At 40.3% G+C, this 22,207-nt stretch overlaps 1 protein-coding gene across 7 annotated transcripts; it reads right to left on the bottom strand.

Moving 5' to 3' along the window:
* Positions 1-1,834: 1,834 nt before the first annotated feature.
* Positions 1,835-22,191, bottom strand: ABHD13 (abhydrolase domain containing 13). Of its 7 annotated transcripts, none has more exons than XM_045977964.1 (4): positions 21,935-22,191; positions 20,639-21,231; positions 19,256-19,456; positions 1,835-6,885 (listed from the first exon to the last, which is right to left on the bottom strand). In XM_045977964.1, exon 4 carries the CDS (start codon positions 6,863-6,865, stop codon positions 5,852-5,854), a length of 1,014 nt encoding a protein of 337 aa, XP_045833920.1. In that variant the 5' UTR covers positions 6,866-6,885; positions 19,256-19,456; positions 20,639-21,231; positions 21,935-22,191; the 3' UTR covers positions 1,835-5,851. The 7 variants fall into 7 exon arrangements, with proteins under 7 accessions (XP_045833920.1, XP_045833921.1, XP_045833922.1 ...); XM_045977965.1 differs by having other exon boundaries at positions 19,256-20,768; positions 20,879-21,231; XM_045977966.1 differs by having other exon boundaries at positions 19,256-20,768; positions 21,101-21,231.
* Positions 22,192-22,207: the final 16 nt, after the last annotated feature.

Genomic DNA, 22,207 nt, shown 5'->3' with positions numbered 1-22,207 from the left:
TGGGTGATGGGTGTGGGACCAGCGAGGTGAAAGGGCATTCGATGTAGAGGTTGCTGCACAGGGTGTAAGTAAATGCACAGGAGGGAAATGAGTTTGGTTCACAAAAGAGGAGTAGCCACTTTTTAGAAGAAGGTTAAGATTACCTTGTGGAGGACCCTATAGACCAAGAAGTCTGGCTCTGATCTAATGAGAAATGCAGTCACAAAGTGCCCTTTGATAGGGAAAGGTGTGGAGTTGTTTTTGCAAGTTAGAACAGGACAAAGATCAAGGAGTGAGATCAGCCAAGTTAGAAACCAGTTCACTATTTAGTGATCAAGAATTAAATGTCAAAAAGGAGTCAGAACAATACTTGGTATGTCACAATCATTCAGTAAAAGTGCTAGCTATTATAAAATAACGCCAGGGACCCGTATGGTGGCACCGGGAAAATAAACAGTGAGATCTGTTTCTGTTGCACAACCTGGAGATGGATGTCCCTATTTCTTTGGGGCTTTGCTTATCTATCAAGGGCTGAAAGAGAAAATGAGAAGTCTTAATAAGGTTAACTTCTAGATCTTCCACAGAAACACATATAAATGCTCTGGGAAAATGTGGCTTATTGTGTAACATTCCTAATTTTTGATCTATGGCCAATTTTTTGGAAGCGTTCCTAAAGAGTAAATCACTCTTGAGCAGATTTACTCAAAGCTTTGTTGTGGGGATTCTGCGATCATTAACACGCCCTACTTGCAGGTCTTACACTTGTGGGTGTTTAGAAAATGTCTTTCCCTCCTCTTTCCTTAATAAGGTAACTGTTATATTCTTTAACTGGAACCAACTGCTCATGACCTTCAGCATGTCACAGGGTGTAAAGCGAGAATTGGGAAATAGGACAGTGAAAGTATCTTTTTTGAAAAAAAGAACGAGTAGTTTAAAAAACTACTTGCTCTTCGGATTCCGGTTAGCAGTCTTTGAGGAAAGTACACGGGAGATCGCCTCTCCCAACCACCTTTGCAATGGTATGGTGGCCTCCGATAAGGGATCTCCTCACCCCCACTGGAAGGGGCCGTTTGAAATGGTCTGTCATACATTTTGTAACATCCAACCGGTTCTGACACTACCGAAGCATGTGAGTTTCTTGTCAGAGAAACCAAGCTACTGACTCTTAAAGACTGGATGCGTATCAGGCCATTTTACGTCGTCCTAAACCAACTCCATAGTAATGGAGGAAAAAAGACCAGGATTCCATGAGAAAGCACTTCATGAGATCTGAAGGCAACAGGACCATCAGTAGTTAAAATGTACTCATTCCTAGATTCATTGAACTCATCAGATGCTTTGGGGCCTATTCAATCACCAGCAGTTCATATATAGAAAATATTCACGGGGCGCCTCGGTGGCTCGGCTGGTGAAACGTCTGCCATTGGCTCAGGTCACGATCCCAGGGTGCTGGGACTGAGCCCCATATGGGACTCCTTACTCCGCTCAAAGCCTGCTTCTCCCTCTGCCTCTGTCCCTCCCCCTGCCTGTGCTCTCTGTCTCTGACTCTGTCAAATAAATAAAATCTTAAAAAAAAAAACCTAAAAAAAAAAAAGCCTTTGAAAATAAAGAAAATATTTACTATGAGCCTACATTAAATGTCTTCTGTGGGAAGATAATATGAAGAGAATATAAATCTCACTTCTACTTATCATCCATACCATTACAACAATAAAAATTCATTAATTTCCATATGAATTCAGAAATTTTATTTAACCCTTAGGAAACCTTAATGTCCTACCATATAATTTAGGTTGATAGAAAACTGGGGGGAAAAAAAGACTGAATACAAACTATCTTAAGACATTAATCAAACTTTTAATGTTATCAATTTATTGCATATGTCAGTACAGAAAAATAGAAAGTATATTCTAAAAGAAATTTATTGTAAAAAAAAAACAAATGTAAATGTTTGCTTGCCATGGCTAGCACGTCGTGTACGATAACATTCAAATCTGAGTTATAAAATTGTATTACTGCTTCAAATAAAATATGGCAAATAACAAAAATATGATTTACATCATGAAACTGGGTTAACTTATTTTATCCTGGATATACTTGAATTCAAGTCGAAAACAACTTGACTTCAAGTCAACAACTTGACAAGTTCAAGTCACTGTACTGACAGACTGTTATAAATTATGTCAAACACCACACACTCAGCCCTGTTACATTACGTGTATATGGCACTTTTTGTAAAAAGTGTCTCTTATACGTAGTCCTATTTTTAAACTACATTTTTAGATACAAAATATAAATGGAGGTATATTTGTGCCTTTTGGCAAAAACGTGTTGACTGTAGTTAGGATGAATGCATTCATTTTGCTCTACAAATGAATATATTATCTGATTAGCTTAGGTGATGTGCATATACGGTAATATAAATAAACAGAAGTGCTTCCCATTTTCTACCCCACTGGTTTAAAAAATAGATGTCTGTGCTCTGTCGTTTCCAACTTTACCTGAGTGCTTGAAAATACATAAATTTAAGTGGATAATCTGAAAGATGATAACGAGTATTTCTCACAGTTGTGTTTTTTTTTTTCCTCTTCATTATTTTGTCAAACATAATAGGAAAAACGGAGAGGGGGGAGGTCAGTGCAAGTTCAGTATATCTCAATCATGATCTAATTTTAAAAGTGACTTCTGTGACATCCTAGGTAGAAGTTTACCTTGTTTTTCTCCAACCTTAAGGAAGAAAGGGACTCAATGCTAAAAACTGCCCTTAAACTGAGATTGTGAAAATATTTATATAAAGCTGAACATGGCCTTCATTCTGTAACTTGATCAAACAAACCTATTTCCACCTCAAACTGAATCTTACAAAAATAAAAGATGAATATAAAAGTATCTGGTGGTATGAATTCTCAACAAAAGAATGTAACTGACATATTACCAAAGCTGGAATTTGGGTAATTACCAAGTATCCACAACTCATCATGAAAAAATAAGCTTAAGTTGCCCAGTAAAAACAAAAAACTGAAAATAACATTTCAGTAAAAATATCAATTTTACAAAGTTATTTGCAACATCAGGTGCTCTAGTCACTTTCTTGGTTAGAGACGCCTTGCATACAAATGTATTGTTTTGCACTATTAGGTATCCTTTTTGTGGATCTCTTCAGTTAATCATTTCCTGGACCTACACTCAAGAACCAGATCACATTCCCTTTCCAGCTAGTTCTATTCCTCTAGTATCTTTTATCTTTCGCCTGTCACAAATTTTTTCTCCCCATCTTTTGCAAATCCTTTTTAGTATTCTTTTTGCCATTCACCCCTCTCCCAACAATCCCTTTTATTTGATCTAAATACAATTTGTATTTTGCCATATTTAAAATCATTCTAGGATTTCCAAAATTATAGTAGCTTAATAACTTAAAATTCCTTCTTCATCTCTTACAGCTGCTCTTCCAAAACGAGCCAGAAATTTATACACAAGCAGAAACACTTCTATTCCCACTAAGACATGGGTCCAAATGAAGGAGTGACCCATGAAGAATTCACGTCTGATTAAGACAAACTGTTTTGGCCACAAAATTAGATATGTTTCCAAAAAATGATGCCACGGGCTTCATGGGCTCCCTCTCCCCACCTAAGGAAATCTCAAATACAGAAGGCAGGCAAGAAAGATGTACTACAACCCGAAACACATTCTTCCCTCTGTGCGGGAAGAAATGCCCCTTAATCCCAAGGGGATGAAGGTGGGGGTGGACACAAGTACTTTAGGACTTTTGAAATCCTGGCTTTAGGGCAAACAAAAACAAAAACAAAAACAAATCTTTATAAACCCTAAAAAAGGAAACAAACAAACAAAAGCAGCATAAGAACAAACCACCGATGAAGATAAAGCTTTTATACTTCATCAGCATAATATTTACAACTGAAGTCCGTAAGCCCCTCCCCAAGTGGGAGACTGAATCCTCACAGGAACACAGAGAGAGGTGCTCTGTAAGCTTCAAAGAATGATTCAAGTCTAGGGTGTGCGGAGTAAGATCATGTCTAAGGACACTACATTTGTCGTATGAACTCTTTTCCTTTTAATACATTACTATTTAGGATAGTCATTCTACATAGCAATGATTGACAAGATGAAAAGTATCCTTTACTCGTGGTGAATTTATACATAAAAATATACCTTCCACGATATGCATTACCAACTTTTTAAAAAAGCACGACTTTCTAACAATAATTTATAGAAAAACAGCGTCCTTTAGCAATCATACTTGCTGGAATGTATTTTTTTCTAAATACTGACATAAAGTGAGTAAGAATGCTATTTGGCAAAAGTATTTCTAGCCCTATCTCCACGGAAAGATTTTATAATTAAGGTCAAGAACGCTGACCCACTATTTCTCTGCTCTAGCTACTTGCACAAAGCCAATAAATATAGCTGAAATATTCAAAATATGGCATGTTAAAGCTGACGTAATGTAATGGACAGAGCTCAATTACACCTAATTTTTGAGGACGACTTGAAACAACTTAGCACAATAATACCTCATAGTTTTTTTTTTTTAAGGTAAATCCTGCAAGTTTAAAGGGGCTCTTTTTTTTTTTTAAAGTAAGATTTTTCTTACTCTTCTATGTGTCTAAATGCTCCTTCTCACTTATGGTCACTTAATTGTTAGATCTGGTAGTAGGTTCTGTAAGAAAAAGCTCTACAGTTCCTTCCCTCCCACATTCCTACATGCAGGAGAGAAATAAACAAGACTTCCTGACACTGTCGTTCAATGCTGTCGTAACAACTGAAACATTAAACCAAAGAACGGCTTTTTTGCTTTTGTTTTTGTAACTTTTATTTTCAGAAAGTCCAAGAAATGGTACCTTGACTTTAGTGGGCTAGATATACCTAGATGCTGGCCTTAAAAATCAAATGTGGGAATTTCTGTAAAATAGTATGTACAATCATGTAATGTAAGACTTGCTAATTTAATTCTTAAACAAATTCTAATTGTCATTATGACTGCTATTAGTGGTTAAGCTGTAGACGTACAAAACCGACAGAAGCTAAAATTCTCTTTGCCACCAAAATTACAAATGTTAAAAAGTTCAAATATGCACATCAAAGCTGCAGTAAAATTCTAAATTTCTATTTTTGCATGCCATGATCCAGACTGTACCTAACAAAACACGGTACATTGATATTGAAACAATGGGGTCCCATTTATTTGTAAGAAAAAGCTGGATCTCAGCATTCACCAGAGCAAAAGTCAATGGCAACCTGCATACAGGCCTCAATTTCACTTCTCGCCAAGAACAAAATAGAGTTTACATAAAAATAGATATGACCCAGGTTACCATATACATCGGTATATGACTGGTAGTATTTACATTAAAAACATTGCATTGCATAATTCAAGGAATAAAATACCATCATGCATTTCATTTTAACTGTTAAGGGGAAGAATGCAGTTAACAGACTACGTTTGCGTACCATGATTGTCCCGGTATTTACTAAAGGCAGAATACTCAAAGGTTTCTCGTTTACGACTCTCCTTCCGCACCCCGCCACTAACCCGAGTGTCACACAGGGCACACCACTTAGGCAACAAGAAACCTTTGAATACAAGATGCTATCAAACTGGCGTATTAAACTAAAGGTATGGATACATAACCACATTGAAAGGTTGGATGAAAATGTATGAAAGAATCCCAAGAATTCTAGTTCTTCAAATGTAAAAAACTATTTGGATCATCTCAGAGGAGCACTGAAGTCCTTTCAAAGTTTAATGTCACTCTTCAGACAAGTACAGACATAACACACTTCTAGGAAGGAACATTCTTTATCATTCTGCACAAATTAAAATACAGTGCATGAATCAAAAGGAACAACATTAGATGATTGTTACGTTAGAGGACGTTTTTGCCATTTCTTCCGGAGAATGACTTTTGAGGACTTCTCTGATGAACTGTTCGAGGGCAGGAAAGTAGCCCTGGCACTGCCACGTGTCATTGTGAGTCCCGTCAGGAAAAATGGCCAATCTCTTAGTCCGAGACGGGGAGAGCTCATACAGTTGCTTCATCATCACTGGCGGAATTAACTGGTCAGAGAGTCCAGAGATGAAAAGAGAAGGCATTCTGCACTGAGAGATTTTTCTGTAGGACAAGAATTTATTTTTGTAGCACCATAAAGGAAGGTAACGCATCGGAAAGAAGGAAAATAAAGTGCTGGCCATATGCGGTATGCTTAGAAACGTGTTCTCTACCATAATGGCTGAAATCCTGTGTGAATTTTCAGAGGCCAAGTGAATAGCCACGGCTCCTCCCAAGGAACGGCCAAAAAGGAAAATTTTTGTCTTGTCAAGGTCAGGTCTAGTCATCACATAGTCTAGGACAGCCTCAGAGTCCAAGTAGAGTCCTTCTTCACTGGCTTCTCCTTCGCTTTTCCCATAGCCTCGATAATCAACAAGCAGAAGATTGACTTTGAGGTTAACCAACATAAGCAACGCATTCGGTAACCTGTGACCTATGTTGCCTGCATTCCCGTGAAAATAAATTATAGTTGGGGAATAGGGCGAGTTGTCTCCAGTGTATCTTATCAAAATAAGATTCAGACGCACTCCATCTTTGGTTCTGATGAAAATATTTTCATGGGGAATCCCAGTGGGCATGGGAACATAAAGGCGTGAAGAAGATGGCTGTTCTGGAAAATAAAGCAATACATCCTGGAATTTATACAGAATACCTGCTATTGATACGAATATTAACAAAAGTAAGATAATGCCCCCGTACAGATGAAAAGTCACGATCAAAGGTAAAAGAGAAATACGGCAAAGAGCCCAAGACCAGGAAGCCAAGGCTATCAGCCATCTTTCAACAAAGTTCCACAGCATCCAGGACTTTTCCATGGCCACTCTCCGTAAGTATCCTAAGGAGAGAGAGAGAGAGAAAGAATCAGTAATTCAAGATACGTTATTTAAAAAGCTTGATCCACGATATAATAAATTATGCTACTAGGAGACTCCTCTGAAGGCTCCATCCATGCTGCTCTAATTCCTTGTTGCTTCTGTTCTCATCAGTCTCCTCTCTCCTCCCACTGCTGTATTTATGAAACACACAGAGTTATCAAATGATACTCCTTTTTTTTTAAAAGTGCTTAATTACTGCCTGGTACTTTCATTAAGGCATTCTCCTTGATTTGACAGGAGAATCGGTTGAGGCCATGTCCCCAAATTTCTGTATTAGGGAAGGGAGGCTCGGGGGCATCAGTCAACAGCTGCGCTCCCACCTCCACAGGCAGAAGAGGCCAGAGGCCAACGAGCGTGATTCCAAAGCTCCTCGTGTGCCCACCAGTGAGCCAGGTAGACTGAGAAAAAAAAAAAAAAAAATTTGTACTGAGGTCTGACATGTAACACTGTATTGTTTTCAGGTGTACAAAATAAGGATATTTATAGATATTGGGAAATGATCACCAAAGTAAGTAGCTAACATCTGTCAGCATACACAATTGGAAAATTTTTTTTCCCCTGTGATGAGAACTTCTAAGATCCACTCTCTTAAAACTTCCAAATATGCAATAAAGGATTCATGATAATTGCCAAACAGTATATTGCATCCCCATGGCTATTTATTTTACAACTGGAAGTTTGTACATTCACCATTTCATCCATCCCTGACTCTGGCAACCAACAATCTGTTCTCTGCATCTGTTAAACTTGGGGTTTGGGGTTTTTGTTTTGTTTTGTTCTGGGTGTGGGGGAGGGTTAGTTTTTGAGGTTTGTTTGTTTGTTTTTTCTTGTCTTTCTCTGACTTAGCTCAGGACCATCCATTTTGCCACATCCTGAAGACTTCATTCTTTTTTATTTTCATTGTCCGTATGTATCACATTTTCTTTACCCATCCATCCATCCATCAACAGGACACAGGTTGTTTCCATATCTTTGCTGTTGTAAATAATGTTGCAATAAACATGTGGGTCCACACATCTCTTTGAGCCAGTGGTTTTGGATAAACAGCTAGAGGCAGAATGGCCAGGTCATATGGTAGTTGTATTTTTAATGTTTTGAAGAACCTCCATACTATTTTTCATAGTGGCTGCACCATTTACATTCCCACCAAAAGGGCACAAGGGTTTCCATTTCTCCATATCATTGCCAACATTTATTTCTTGTCTTTCTGATAACAGCCATTCTGACAGATAATGAGGGGATAACTCACTGTGGTTTTTTGATTTGTAATTCCCTGATAATTAGTGATGCTCGACATCTTTTCATATACCTACTGGCCATCTGTGTGTCTTCTTTGGGAAAATGTCTATTCAGATCTTCTGTCCATTTCATACTCATACTGTTTGTTTTGCTGCTACTGAGTTGTGTAAGTTCTTTATATACTCTGGGGACTAACCCCTTATCAGATAGACAATTTGCAAATATATTCTCCCACTTTTCATTTTGTTGAGCAGAAGCTTTTAAGTTTGATGCAGTCTCACTAACTTATTTTGTGCTTTTGATGTCACAGATCCAAAAATCACTGCCAAGACAGATGGCAGGGGCTTATGGCCAGGTTTTTCTCTAGGAGTTTTATGGTTTCAGGTCTTAAAAGTCCTCAATCTTTTTTGAGTTAATTTTTGTTTATGGAGTAAGATAGGGTCCAGTTTCATTCTTCTGCATGTGGACCTCCAGTTTTCCCAGCACCATTTGTTGAAGAAACTGACCTTTCCCCCACTGCATACTCTCTTCTTAAAAAAATACTAGATTCTCTTTTACTCACTAATAAAACTACCATAAAGAGGTTATTATTAAATTTAATGTTAGTGACTGGTTTTTTAAATTTTACTGTATTCCATAAGCTAATAAATGTGACATCTTCATTCACTGAATTAAACACTGAAAAAAAATCAAACCAAGTTAAATTGGATTGGCTATAAAGATGAGTTAGATGACTTAACAAATTTGATTTTCACCATTATCTAACCAAATATGTCTTACTATTTCACTAAACACAGACTTTCAAATTTGAGTTCTTATCCAAATGACTGTGAATATACACCGACAACAGGACATTTTTCTGTAGTTTCTCTGAAATCAACACTGCCACCCAGTTGTAGCAAGTCTTATTACAACGAGCTCCATGGTAAGCCAGAGAAAAGGAGGTATGTGAGGTAAAACAAAAATTCAAGCTTAACTATTGTAGAACCAACAATCCCTGAGCAGCGGATACAAAGAACTGGTTAAAAACCAGACTGAAAGTGGTTGCATTATAGCGGCCAAATAAGCCAATTATATTCAATACTGACAACTTTTGCAGATCAATAATCAATCAATGCCTTTACAACCTAAGACAGCCAATTCATCTACAGCGCTCAGGCCAGGCAGAGCTACTCTGTATTCCTTCAACACAGTGGATACGTCTCAACAACACATCTGGCCCACTTAAACTTTTCATCTACTGTTTACTTAATTTTATTTTTATTTTTTAATTATAAGTGATATCAATGATTGTCATTTGTACCCAACAGATGTACTGGAAAAATGTAAAAACACACCAGCATTAACTTTTTACATCAAAATAAAAATTTTTTTGTGTGTAATGATTAGGATTAACAGGGTTTGGGATAAAATACAAACATATTAGAGCATTGCACTATTTGGAAAATAAGATACCATTTAAGAAATTTCTTTAGTGAACAATTTTACTATCTTTTTCATGGTTAGAGCCAATCATTTATGATGGTTATCAGAGAGAGGAGTAACTCAAAGTACCATTTATTTGGTGATTTAGTAGGAAAAAAACACAGTAAAATTTCATCCATTTAAATTCTGCTCTACCATGTATTTCCTGAATAATCTTATGTTTATCACTTATTTCCAGTCTAAATTTCTTTTTCAGTAGAATGAGAATTTTTAAAATGCCTATATATAAGGCCGGTCAGCATTACCAAATGAAACTAATTTAAAAAGCATTTACAAATGCTATAGAGATATATTAACTGTATTTGCATTTGTGACTAGTATTTCTAGCTGTACTACTATGTTCCTAAGCATGTTCTGCTCAAATTGGCATCAACATCAGAATGTACCAAGCAAATCTAGAAATTTGATAAGGGCCCCCCCTATATCCTGGATAATCAAGAATTGACCAATTTCCAAATTAAACAAAAACTACTGCACTATCTCATATATACAAATATATCAAAAACATAGAAAAAAGAGTTACAATTTTCAATTACTCAAACTTAGAAAAATTATCCTTTTAAAGCAGGCTCTGTAATTTCTAATTTCAACATACAATATTGAACTTAAATCTATAAGCCCAAGAACTGTCTTTCACTTTTTCACTACTCTATTCCCTACTGGGTAGTACACCACTTTACATATATTCAAGACTAAAATATTTTTTGAATGAACAATCCGGTAATATACCTAACTTATTAGACTTCTGAGGAAACATAACTGTATTCCGAGCACTGGACATACATATATATATATATATATATGTGTATATATATATATATATATGTGTATATATATATATATATATGTGTATATATATATATATATATGTGTATATATATATATATATATGTGTATATATATATATATATATATATTTAGGACAGGACATCAGAAAAATGGCATATTTGAGTTCACTTATGGTTAGAAATAAGAGGAATTAAATTTGCAGTTTTCCACAAAGCAGTCCTGAAAAGTCACCTTAACTAAATGACTTTGTGATAAACAACATAAGCTTATATTCTTAAACCGTGGAAGACAGAATCGAAGTCAATCCATTTGGAGGAATAGCAAATGGAAATCAACTTTAAGGACAGGTGAATAAAAACTGCTCTGAAGTGTGTTTGCTAAATAAAGATTTTATTTATTTGACAGAGAGAGAGCGAGTGAGTACACACTTCTATGATCTTATGGTCTTAAAGAATTGGAGCAAGCAAATCTAATATATGGAAGGACTTTTTAAATTTCCTAAATGTATTAAAACTATCAGCAAAATACAATTACTGGAGCCATCTGCTGGCATGCAAAAACAACTTCGTGTAGACCCAGATGTTATGAAAGGCAATGAAAATGAACAGAGCCTCTAATACAGTCCACTTCATAGATCATACAGCTAGTGATACGCAAGTTTTCCATATATTCTGTCAGTAACTTAGTGTGAGTAAAGGGTTAACAAAACCTTTTCTCCAGCATGAAAAAATGACCTCTGGTTAACCTTCTAGTACTGTTTCCCTGGAAACCTCAGAAAGGTGGGATGCCAGCTTTTTCCAGGCAACATTTTGTGTGGCAAACTTGACCCCTAGTGGAGAGCTACACCTGGATCGAGCAAACACTGAGTAGGGCTACACATGTCCGGTAGGAATTATAAAGAAAGCCTTCCCTCAGTGGGGACTGGACTTGGACCTGGTGTGTTCTTTGCACCTGGATGCAATGCCCCGGTGCTGTTACAAAAGACATTATCTCCCACGGAGCAGGACGCAGCTAAGTCAGGGTGGCACGTGCTCCCACACACGTCACCTTTCCTCTAACCTATTACTGGGGAACAATACACCTGATGCTGAACTGCTGCGTTCTGTGTCCCCTATCTTTTAAAAAGGGGAAAGAGAGAGCACCAGGTATGGCCTATCAGGTCTTGAGCGTGAATATCCAGTTGAACCCAAGACCACTGCTGCTGGTCATGGACAATAAACAAGGCAACTGTACATTTTATGGGGGCATCTATGGGGCAAAACATTTATGAAATGTGTTGCCAAAAGAGACGGATTATCTGCCAGGTTCTTTTGTATGCTCAAATGCGTCTGCTGATATCCCCTTGGTATACTGAACAACCAAGAGAAATGATGAGATTATATATTCAAAGTTAAACCAAAGTTTATACTCACTAGAAGGGTTGTTGAGAGGGAAAGAGCATTAGACCTACAGAAACTCAGTCGACCAGTATCTGCTCATCTTCCATGCTTCTACATTATTGTTTTAACCTTACGCCTGCATCTTAAATATCTGATTGATTCCCATTTCTCAGTTCTGCTCTTGCCACGCTATCGCACAAGGTCTCACATGACAAATGTCTCTCAAATCCGTCTACCTGTGGCTTTAACCACTCCAGGAACTCTCTGCTTCGTATCTAAGAATCTGGTGCATGAACCCTCATCACGATCTCTCATAAAAAGTAAACCTCACACCACCTCACACCAGTCAGAACGGCTAAAATTGTCAGGAAACGACAGATGCTGGCGAGGATGCGGAGAAAGGGGAACCCTCCTACACTGTTGGTGGGAATGCAAACTGATGCAACCACTCTGGAAAACAGCATGGAGGTTCCTCAAAAAGTTGAAAATAGAGCTACTCTACGACCTGGCAACTGATCCTAAAGATACAAATGTAGTGATCCGAAGGGGCACGTGCACCTAAATGTTCATAGCAGCAAAGTCCACAATAGCCAAACTATGGAAAGAACCTAGATGTCCATCAACAGATGAATGGATAAAGATGTGGTGTATACACACAGTGGAATACTATGCAGCCATCAAACGAATGCAATCTTGCCATTTGCAAGGACGTGGATGGAACGAGAGGGTATTATGCTGAGCAAAATAAGTCAATTGGAGAAAGACAATTATCATATGCTCTCCCTGATAAGAGGAATTTGAGAGGCAACATGGGGGGTTTGGTGGGTAGGGAAGGAAAAATGAAACAAGATGGGATTGGGAGGGAGACAAACCATCAGAGACTCTTAATCTCACAAAACACACGGAGGGTTGCTGGGGGGAGGGGATAGGGAGAGGGTGGGTGGGTTATGGACATTGGGGAGGGTATGTGCTATGGTAAATGCTGTGAAGTGTGTAAACTTGGCGATTCACAGACCTGTATCCTTGGGGCTAATAATACATTATATGTTAATAAAAAGTAAAAAATTTTGGGGGCACCTGGGTGGCTCAGTGGGTTAAGCCGCTGCCTTCGGCTCGGGTCATGATCTCAGGGTCCTGGGATCGAGTCCCACATCGGGCTCTCTGCTCAGCGGAGAGCCTGCTTCCCTTCCTCTCTCTCTGCCTGCCTCTCTGTGATTTCTCTCTGTCAAATGAATAAATAAAATTAAAAAAAAAAAATCAAAAAATTTTTTAAAAAAGTAAACCTCATTTGCTAATAAATCCAATGGATTTTTCTCAATTCACACTGCAACACCACAATCCTCAGCAGCACTAAACACTGACTCCTCGGCTTCTAGTATACCCAAATCCCAGTGTTCCTCCCTCTGATACACCCCTAAAGTCGGTATCTTCCCAGGTCCTGTCCATTTATCTACCTCCCTTCCCTCAGCGATCTCATTCTCTCTCATGGCTTGAACTATCACACTTGTGTATAACTTACTTCAATTCTCTACATCCACTGCATCTCCAATCTCAATTTATCTGTTCCCTGAGTATCTGATGCTCAACGATACCTCAAACTTATCTACAAACAACCACATCCTTCTTCTCCCCTCACATTTTGTATGTTTTATGTTAATTACTTAAAAAAAAAAAAAAACCATGGTGTGCAAATACTTTTTTAAAAAACACAGGTGACATCCTGGAGTTCAATATATAATAACGTGTAAACTAAAATTTAATTAATGTGTGACAGTTTCAAAAAATGAGCACATCATTATAACATGCACAGGTCTTGACTTTGAATGAAAAAATCAACATTAAAAATAATCTCCTGCTTTTTATTTAGATGACGTGATCAGAGTCACCAAACGGATATTACTAAGCACTTCTCAAGAAATGATCTATTGGGGGGCGCCCGGGTGGCTCAGTCGATGAAGTGGCCAACTCTTGATTTTGATGCATATCATGATCACAGGGTCAGGAGACGGAGCCCCAAGTCAGGCTCCCAGCTCAGCAGGGAGTCTGCTTCTCTCCCTCTCCCTCTGCCTCCACCCCTGCTGGAGCTCTCTCTCCTTCACTCTCGCTCTCAAATAAAAATCTTAAAAAAAAAAATCTGTTAGAAGCACTACTAATTTTTATTATAATGTTTAGACAAAGTAGATATGATACTTTTCCTTTTAAAAGAATGGTTTTGAAATACCGGCCACATCTTGATGTACTACAGAGCACTTTAATCATGAACAGAACCCCCAGACCTGGGGGTGATCCCCTTGAGAATGTATGGTCCTCCTTAACTTGTTTTCTTCACCTTTAGTGCTCCACGTGCTTCAGGTTTGTAAATGTTAGACCGTCGTAAGTACACAGTCACCAATTTAAGACTAAAAATAAAAACAATTTGAAGCCGTGAAGCTGTCAGAACCATCACGCTGGCTGCAGTGTGAGCGGAGTATAAGTCACGGAGCCGGTGACAGGAACGCTCACCTGACCTCCATTAGTCACCTCAGGCGCTCCCTCGTTTATATGTACTTGGGAGAATTGCAAATGGTTCCATTTTATTTAAATAAATACTGTATAATATTTATTAGATAATAAAAAGAAAAGGAGAGAGAGAGAGACCAGTACCAAAGTCACGCCCCTCGTCAATGACATGAGTCCTCAGAACACAACCACAAATCTCCATAGCAGTTCTCAAAGCCAGCCCAGGCCCCTGGAGCGGACCCAGAGTTGTCCCAGGCCCAGCAGATCCTACCTGCTACTTAAAGACAAAAGACAACGCCACAAATACGTGCAGATCCTACCTCATGTGACTCTCAAGTGACTCATCATCTACTCAGAAACAGGGGCACATGTCACAGCGTAAGTCTAACATACACCGATGTAATCACAGAGGACACGAAGACAATCAAAGATCACAACTGCCCTTAAATACAGCAACTGTGTATCCTTTACAACAGAATTTGAGTAATCTCTACATTTCATCATGCTTGGTTACTTACAGAAACCAAGTGGAAATTTACGCAAACTTTTAAAAACAGGACAAAGCTGGGCGCCTGGGTGGCTCAGTGGGTTAAGCCGCTGCCTTTGGCTCAGGTCATGATCTTAGGGGTCCTGGGATCGAGTCCCACATCGGGCTCTCTGCTCGGCAAGGAGCCTGCTTCCCTCTCTCTCTCTCTGCCTGCCTCTCTGCCTACTTGTGATCTCTCTCTCGCTGTCAAATAAATAAATAAATAAAATCTTAAAAAAAAAACAAAACATAAAAACGGACAAAGCACAACTCCACGATTAAGGATTTCTCTTACCTGCCATCAAATGGCTATCGATGCCACTTATTTTTATTACTGAGCACAACTATTCACAGGAACTAGAAGTAATCAAGCATAATCTAAGTAAATACTTGGAAATCGCAGTGTCCAGGAAATCAGAGCAGTCAAAGCGGATGATCTTTAAGGTCCTTATTAGGCCTCAGACCTTTCTATGCCAGTGGTTGCAATGCACAGTCCTAAGGGCCACAAGACCCTTCTGAGGTATCTTCAAGATCCATGTTATAATTACACTAAGACACTATTTGCCTTTTCACTGCTGCATCAATGGAATGAAACTAGTGCTGGAGGCCTGCAGCCACCTGAGCAACCATCAAGGCAGCGGCACCCAGAGACAGAAGTCCAGGAGTCCTATTCTTTATCCCCATGAACTCCAGGAAAGGAGCCAAAAGTCAGTTTTACTTAAGAATGTCACTGAAAAAGCCGTAAAAATTATTAACTTACTCATATCTCAGCCAATAAGTATACATCTTTAACATTTTGTGTGATGAATGTGTGACAAAATGGAGAGGACAGAAAAAGCCCTAGGGCCCTGCACTGAAATTCAGGGTCGTGAGCTGAACTAGCTGCTTTTTTTAGGTGACAACAATTTTACTTAAAAAGGCCACTGACAAACTATGGTTATTCAGACTTAGGTGCCTGCAGACATGTTATGGAAAACGAATGTGAAGTTGCCAACAGCCTCCCATGACTTCAGAGGCTTTCCGGCTGGCATCACGGTAGTGATGGTACCAGCAAATGTAATTTCTGATAACCTTTTCGATTACCAACATTTGAAAGAATCTGCCCAACACGGCGAACAAGTATGTTCCAAATAAGCAATGAATGCGGTCATATCATCAAGCAGAAGTAACAATTCCTTATAAGACAAACCAATGGATTTTAATGGAACAAAGACAAAAGTTCTTTGATTAAAGTTTCAGATTCCACAATGTAACCAGCCCTTAAGAAACTACCACCTGGAGAAAAAAAAAGAAACTACCACCTGGAGCATAACAAAGAACATGGAGGACATGGGGAGATGGAGAGGAGAGGGAGTTGAGAGAAACTGGAAGGGGAGATGAACCATAAGAGACTATGGACTCTGAAAACCAACCAGAGGGTTTTGAAGGGGCGGGGGGGGGGTGGGAGGTTGAGGAACCAGGTGGTGGGTAATAGGGAGGGCACGTACTGCATGGAGCACTGGGTGTGATGCCAAAACAATGAACACTGTTATGCTGTAAATAAACAAATAAAAAAAAAAATACATTGCATGGAAAAAAAAAAAAAAACTACCACCTGTTGAGTATCAGACCAATATCAAAGAAAATCCGTAATACTCCTCTCTTTACACGTTTGTGTGAACCTGACTTGCTTCACACAGTTCACCTGAAACAACCTACCTTCGGAGAATGTATACAGAAACATGATAATCTACCTCCTATTAAGCAGACATTAAAAATATTTACAGAAATGCAAAACAATGCCATACTCCTCAAAACAGCTGCTCTTGATAAAAAATATATTAACATGTAATGAATTTTTTACTGCCATTTTAAAATGCTATGTACGTTATAAGCTCCCAGCTTTAATTTCTAACACGGTGAATATCTCTCTCTAGAGTACACATATACAAAAACACTTTGGCATCCTTGATAATTCTTTAAAACGTAAAGAGGTTCTGAGACCAGAAAGTTTGAAAACCACTGTTCCGAAGTGTCTAACTATATAACCTTACTGTCTTTTTCCTCCAGATTAAGAATAATTGTGTAATTATTAATTCAGATTAAGACTGAGGTACTTCTTATTCTTAATATTCTTATTTTTCTTAATCTGACTCCTTCAGAATGAGGTACTATGGGGGAGAACTAGATAACTATCAAATCATCCTAAATACTCCAGAAATCCACTTGAAGACTGATGGGACAAACTCCACAACTAAGGAAGAGCAGGGGTCACATCCAAGAAGATTCCTACAGTTGCGACTTCCAGTACTAGGGGAATAAAGTGGAGCAGGTGCACTTCCTTGGCTCATTCCCGGTCTTAGGTGAAAAGCATTCAGTCTTTCACCACTGAGTAGGTTACTTGTGGGTTTCATATACGTATGGCCTTCATTATGTTGAAACAGACCCCCGCATACCCACTCTGTGGAGAGTTTTTATCATGAAATCAGATGTCCAATTTTTTCAAATGGTTTTTCTGAATACTGAAATGATCTTATGATTTTTATTCTTCAATTTGTTAATGTGTTGCATCATGCTGACTGAGAATAATGAACCATTTTTGCATCCCCAGAAAAAAAAGTCCCTGAAACTAATATAACGCTGTATGTTAACTCTACTGGAATTAAAATAAAAAAATAAAATAAAACCAGAGAAATTCCCCCGAAAAAAACAATGTACTACATGAATTTAAATATTTTGTGCATTATAATATAGACAGGTTGCTAAGACTTGCTAGATTCTGGAAGAGAAATATCTTTAATAAAAACACCTAGCGGGCGCCTGGGTGGCTCAGTGGGTTAAAGCCTCTGCCTTCGGCTCAGGTCATGATCCCAGAGTCCTGGGATCGAGCCCCGCATCAGGCTCTCTGCTCTGCAGGGAGCCTGCTTCCTCCTCTCTCTCTGCCTGCCTCTCTGCCTAGTTGTGATTTCTCTCTGTCAAATAAATAAAAAATATTAAAAAACAACAAAAAAAAACCACCTAGCATTCCTCAGGTTCCCAATGATCATAAACTGAAGACAGATGGCAAACTCTGGAGGGAGAACTTTCTGCCTAAGCAAAAGTTCTGTGTCACTCTGGGTGAGGCTTGTACCCAGTGACTCCTGCTTCGCACATTCTCAGATCACTAGCCAAGTCCACATTTAAATGTGGCAACCCATTTTGAATGGGTATTCCCACGTATCACTTTTTTACCTTGGGTCTCGTTTCCCACATTTCCAGAAGGACGCTTTTACCTGAATAATCCCTAAGGTCTCGCAAATTCTATTTTATAGGTGACAGAGAAAAATTAAAGGTAGAGTTGGAAAATAAGCATTAGATTATAAATAGTCTTTGCTAACTAGTACAGTAGAGGGTTGGAGGGCCCAGTTATATGACTTTAATGAGTAACTGAGAAGTTAGTGAGAAAGGTAAGTATGCACCAAGATTCAAAATGAGTCTCTAGAAATCTCCAATGTGCATACAGTGATTTTATATTTCAACTGAGGTTCGTGAAATATTTTATTCATCATACATTTTCAGTCTCCTTCCCAGACCACTACTGTCAAACTAACTTATTTTTAAAGCACACAGAGTTAAAGCTGTAGAAAATAACTTCGGCGGAGCAACCTTCACATAAAACATAGCATGTTTTAGGAGTATGTAATCACTGAGAGGGGAGAAAGAAGAGTCAGGAATATACAGGGAACTATCATGAGTTTTCATGAACTCTAAAATGTCTTGTTTTTACTTTACTTACTGGAACTCAGGTTAGTCTCTCCAATAAAAAGTAATGACCCGATGGCAAATGCTACATTAAAGATTAATTTCAAGTCTAGAGTAACAAGCACCATCAACTTTTTCCTTGCCAAAAAATATTATCACTTCCTTCTGACATCTGTAATCTACTCAGATCAGTTCTCTATCCAGCTATATTTTATCCACAAATCATAAAGAAAAGAAAATTTAAATAAATCAAGAACTAGAACTTAAATTATGGGAATGAATACATTTTAATTATCACTGCTCAATAGCAGAGTAGATCAGACAAATGTTATTCTTTCGATCATACTTAAAATATTTTAATAAAAGTTGGAATTCTCACACAAAAAAGTAAATGCTAATTATCTTAATTATTTTAATTGCGAGTGCTTACATTGTATTATACAGTGTGTAGTGATTTACTGATTCTGCCAACAGTCCAAGATCTTTGAAAAGTACAGATGTTTACCTGTACGTGGAAGACAAATTCCCCCAGACACTCTGACAGAAGGTTCACCAATTATACACATGCAACAGAGAAAGTCCTCAATCATGAAAGTACTATTATTTTTAAAGGCCCTTAAGTCTATCTCAAACTGGTAATTTTGGGAATAGCTTGTTTAAAAATAAAAACTCATCATTTGGTAACAAGCATACCTGCATGTGACAGAACGGGTTCACGTGAAGGCTGGAAACCACAGACATCAAATCCATGCGTCACTGGTAACGGCCAGATCACAAGGACAGGAGGGTCCCATGCTGCTCATCAACTACTCTGAGGGAATTCAGTTTGCGATCCCATTTCAAGTACCACAGCACTCGGGTTCAAGCCTCCTACATCAACGTATATCCCCCTCTCTGCAAAGCCGGGGGAAGTGAAGAAATCATGGCAGCCGCACAGCGGACGTGGAAACACAAGCAGCTATCAGTGTGCGGGAGACACCACACAATGAATTACCTACTTCCCTAATGGGTACCCACATGTCATCAATAATGAAAAAGGGGGTATTAATAGTCCTCTGGGACAAATGAACAACAACGGCCTACAGAAATGTTGGATAGGAACTGAATCGTTCAGAGAGCTCTCTGAACTGGGATTTAAACCCGCCTGAGCAGAAACCTCAGACACATGTACCGTCAGCCACACGGAGAGCATGTGTGTGCTTCCCCTTTACTTGGAGCATGGGAGACTTGGCAAACACAGACAACCCTGACAGAACAAAGATGACAGATCATTGTCACTATGCAAGCCAATCACAGTTTGTTCTGAGATTATAAATAGCTGCAAAAAAGAAAATTGTTTAAAAAGATCCACAAAGGCTAAAAATGCAAATAGTCATGTTAGAATTAAGACTGATAATGAACTTCAGGAAACTTCCAACTTATGAAGGCGGTACTGTTCTAGCCACTTTATATAAACTAGATGGATAATACTGAAAAATTATTTTCTTCTAACGATTCTCAGGCTACCTCATTACTGCATATAGTTCAAGTCCTAGAAATACCACACCTCTGCAACTTCAGAACGAAGTTAAGGAGTTAAGACATATTAGAAACAGTAACAAAATATGACAATTTGTTATGAAGTGTATCATTTGAGGGGAAAATCATCTTAATCAGAAGAATCAGAAAAACCAGAAACTCTTTTGGTCTCAATTTAAGAAGGGCATCTATGGGCCTCAGGCATTCCTGGGGTGATTAAACAAGAACTAGAAAGATTTTAGAATCTGATTATCACCGAGTCCTAAATGAGTGAAAGACAGAGACAGAGGAATAGATACCCCTGGGATGAGAAACAAGAGACGGGAGATCATAGGAAAACCTATCTCTAAGTGATACTGTTAACCCAGAACAACTTGGTTCCTAAATCCTGTGACTCAGAGGGCAAAGGGGCTGGAGGTGTGCCTGAGAAGGCATGTGGGCCCCAGGATCGGGAGGTATAGACAGCCAGGAGCTGGCTCACAGGCGTCATCTCAGATCCAGGACCAATGGGCGGCGGCGCAGTGGAAAGAGACGTTTTCCAGCGTGGTCTGTTATTACCTGGGTGACTTTTGCCAACTCACTTAGCTTCTCTAAATGCATGTTTCCTCACAGGTAAAGGCGAGATGAAAGGTGTAATTGAAACACTGCTGGGATCAATGTAATAGGTAGTGTGTTATCGCAGCTACTTCTACAAGACAAAATTTAAAGTGATTTATGATCCACCAGAGCAGGGCAAGTGAACGGTAAGTACAGCTACAGGTCCTGGTAGACTTGCATTAAATAATGGGTAAGACTCACCGGAGAATACCTGAGTTCTTGCGCACAGGAAATAATTAGGGCAATGCCCTATTTGTTCTGTCAAAACCCAGCTCAGGTAGCAGCTCCTTCAGAAAGCCCTCCCTGGCCCTGTCCTAGGGGCGCCCCACGCTCTATGCGCAGACGCGGGCACTGACTGCCGCAGTGGAACCGGGGCACCTGTCTCACACCGGGGCAGGTCCTTGAGGCCGGGGCTGCACCTACTCGGTTCCATGCTCTCAGCAGACCAGTGCCTGGCGCGCAGTAAGTCTGCACAATTACCGAATGGAGCAGTCCGTGGTTCAGGTGGGGCTCTTAGGAGATGACAGCACAGGGCAACAGCCAATGGCTACTTCCTGAAATGAAATTTAACTTTTTCGTAGAAAACGTGAAGAATCTAAGCGTGCACACAAAGAAGCATTAACCCGTGCGGAAAGAAGCCGGGAGGGGATCCATGAAAATCCAACCCCCGAACTCGCAGCCCGTCCGGTCTCGCGGGTCTCACTCCGTTACCACCACCCGGCAAACCCACGTAAAGCGGCTGCAGAAGCAAGCCCCGATTTTGGGGTCAGGACACCCGGGGCAGGCCCACTACCGATGCATTTTGCAAAAAATAAATGCTGACAGAAACCCACAGCACGATGGGCTCGGCCGCGCGGAGTGCGCTCGCGCTGTTTCCTCGACACCCCAAACTTCCCCGCGTGGACCCGCAGGTCCCCGCGCCCCAGCACCTGGGGATTTTCCGGCGCGCTTCTCCGCGGGGCGGGGGAGGCCGGGGGAGGTCGGGGGGGGGGGGGAGCGGCGGTGCCCCAGTACCGGTCCCGGCGCGCTACTGGGAGTACCGCGGCGCAGATTCGGACACCGGTTCCAGGTCCGGTCCCCGCACGGCACCCGGGGCCCTCGGTAACGGCGCGCCCGCGGCCACGCTGCGTCTCGCCTGGGCGCCTGGCCCGGCCCCCGTCCGCGTCGCGCAGACCCGGGGAGGCCCCGCCGGCCGCCCCCCCGTCCCTGCCCCGGCGGGAGCGCCCCGGGGGCCCGGCGGCCGCGCACCGCACTTACTTAGACCCGCTCGCAGGCTGCGCAGTCGGCCGCGGACTCGGAACCCGGCGCCTCGCAGCAGCGTCCCCCCGCGCGGCTTCCGTCGCTCCTCATCGTCCTCCGCCAGCCGAGGGGCCGCCGCCGTCGCCACGGTCTAGCCCGGAGCTCTTGCGGCGCCGCTCTCGGCTCCTCCACTTCCGGCCCACGCTCGGTGTCGCCGGCAAATGTCCCCGCCGGCTCCCACATCACCTGCTCTCCTCTCCGCCTTCCTCCCGAGTGGGAACCCGACCCGCC

Source organism: Meles meles, chromosome 14, assembly GCF_922984935.1.
Source record: "Meles meles chromosome 14, mMelMel3.1 paternal haplotype, whole genome shotgun sequence".
Classification (NCBI taxonomy): Eukaryota; Metazoa; Chordata; class Mammalia; order Carnivora; family Mustelidae; genus Meles; species Meles meles.
This window is presented reverse-complemented; position numbering and strand designations above follow the sequence as displayed.

Bases quoted from the DNA above. Each gene is read 5' to 3' on its own strand.
- ABHD13 (XM_045977964.1), bottom strand. From the start codon at position 6,865: ATGGAAAAGTCCTGGATGCTGTGGAACTTTGTTGAAAGATGGCTGATA.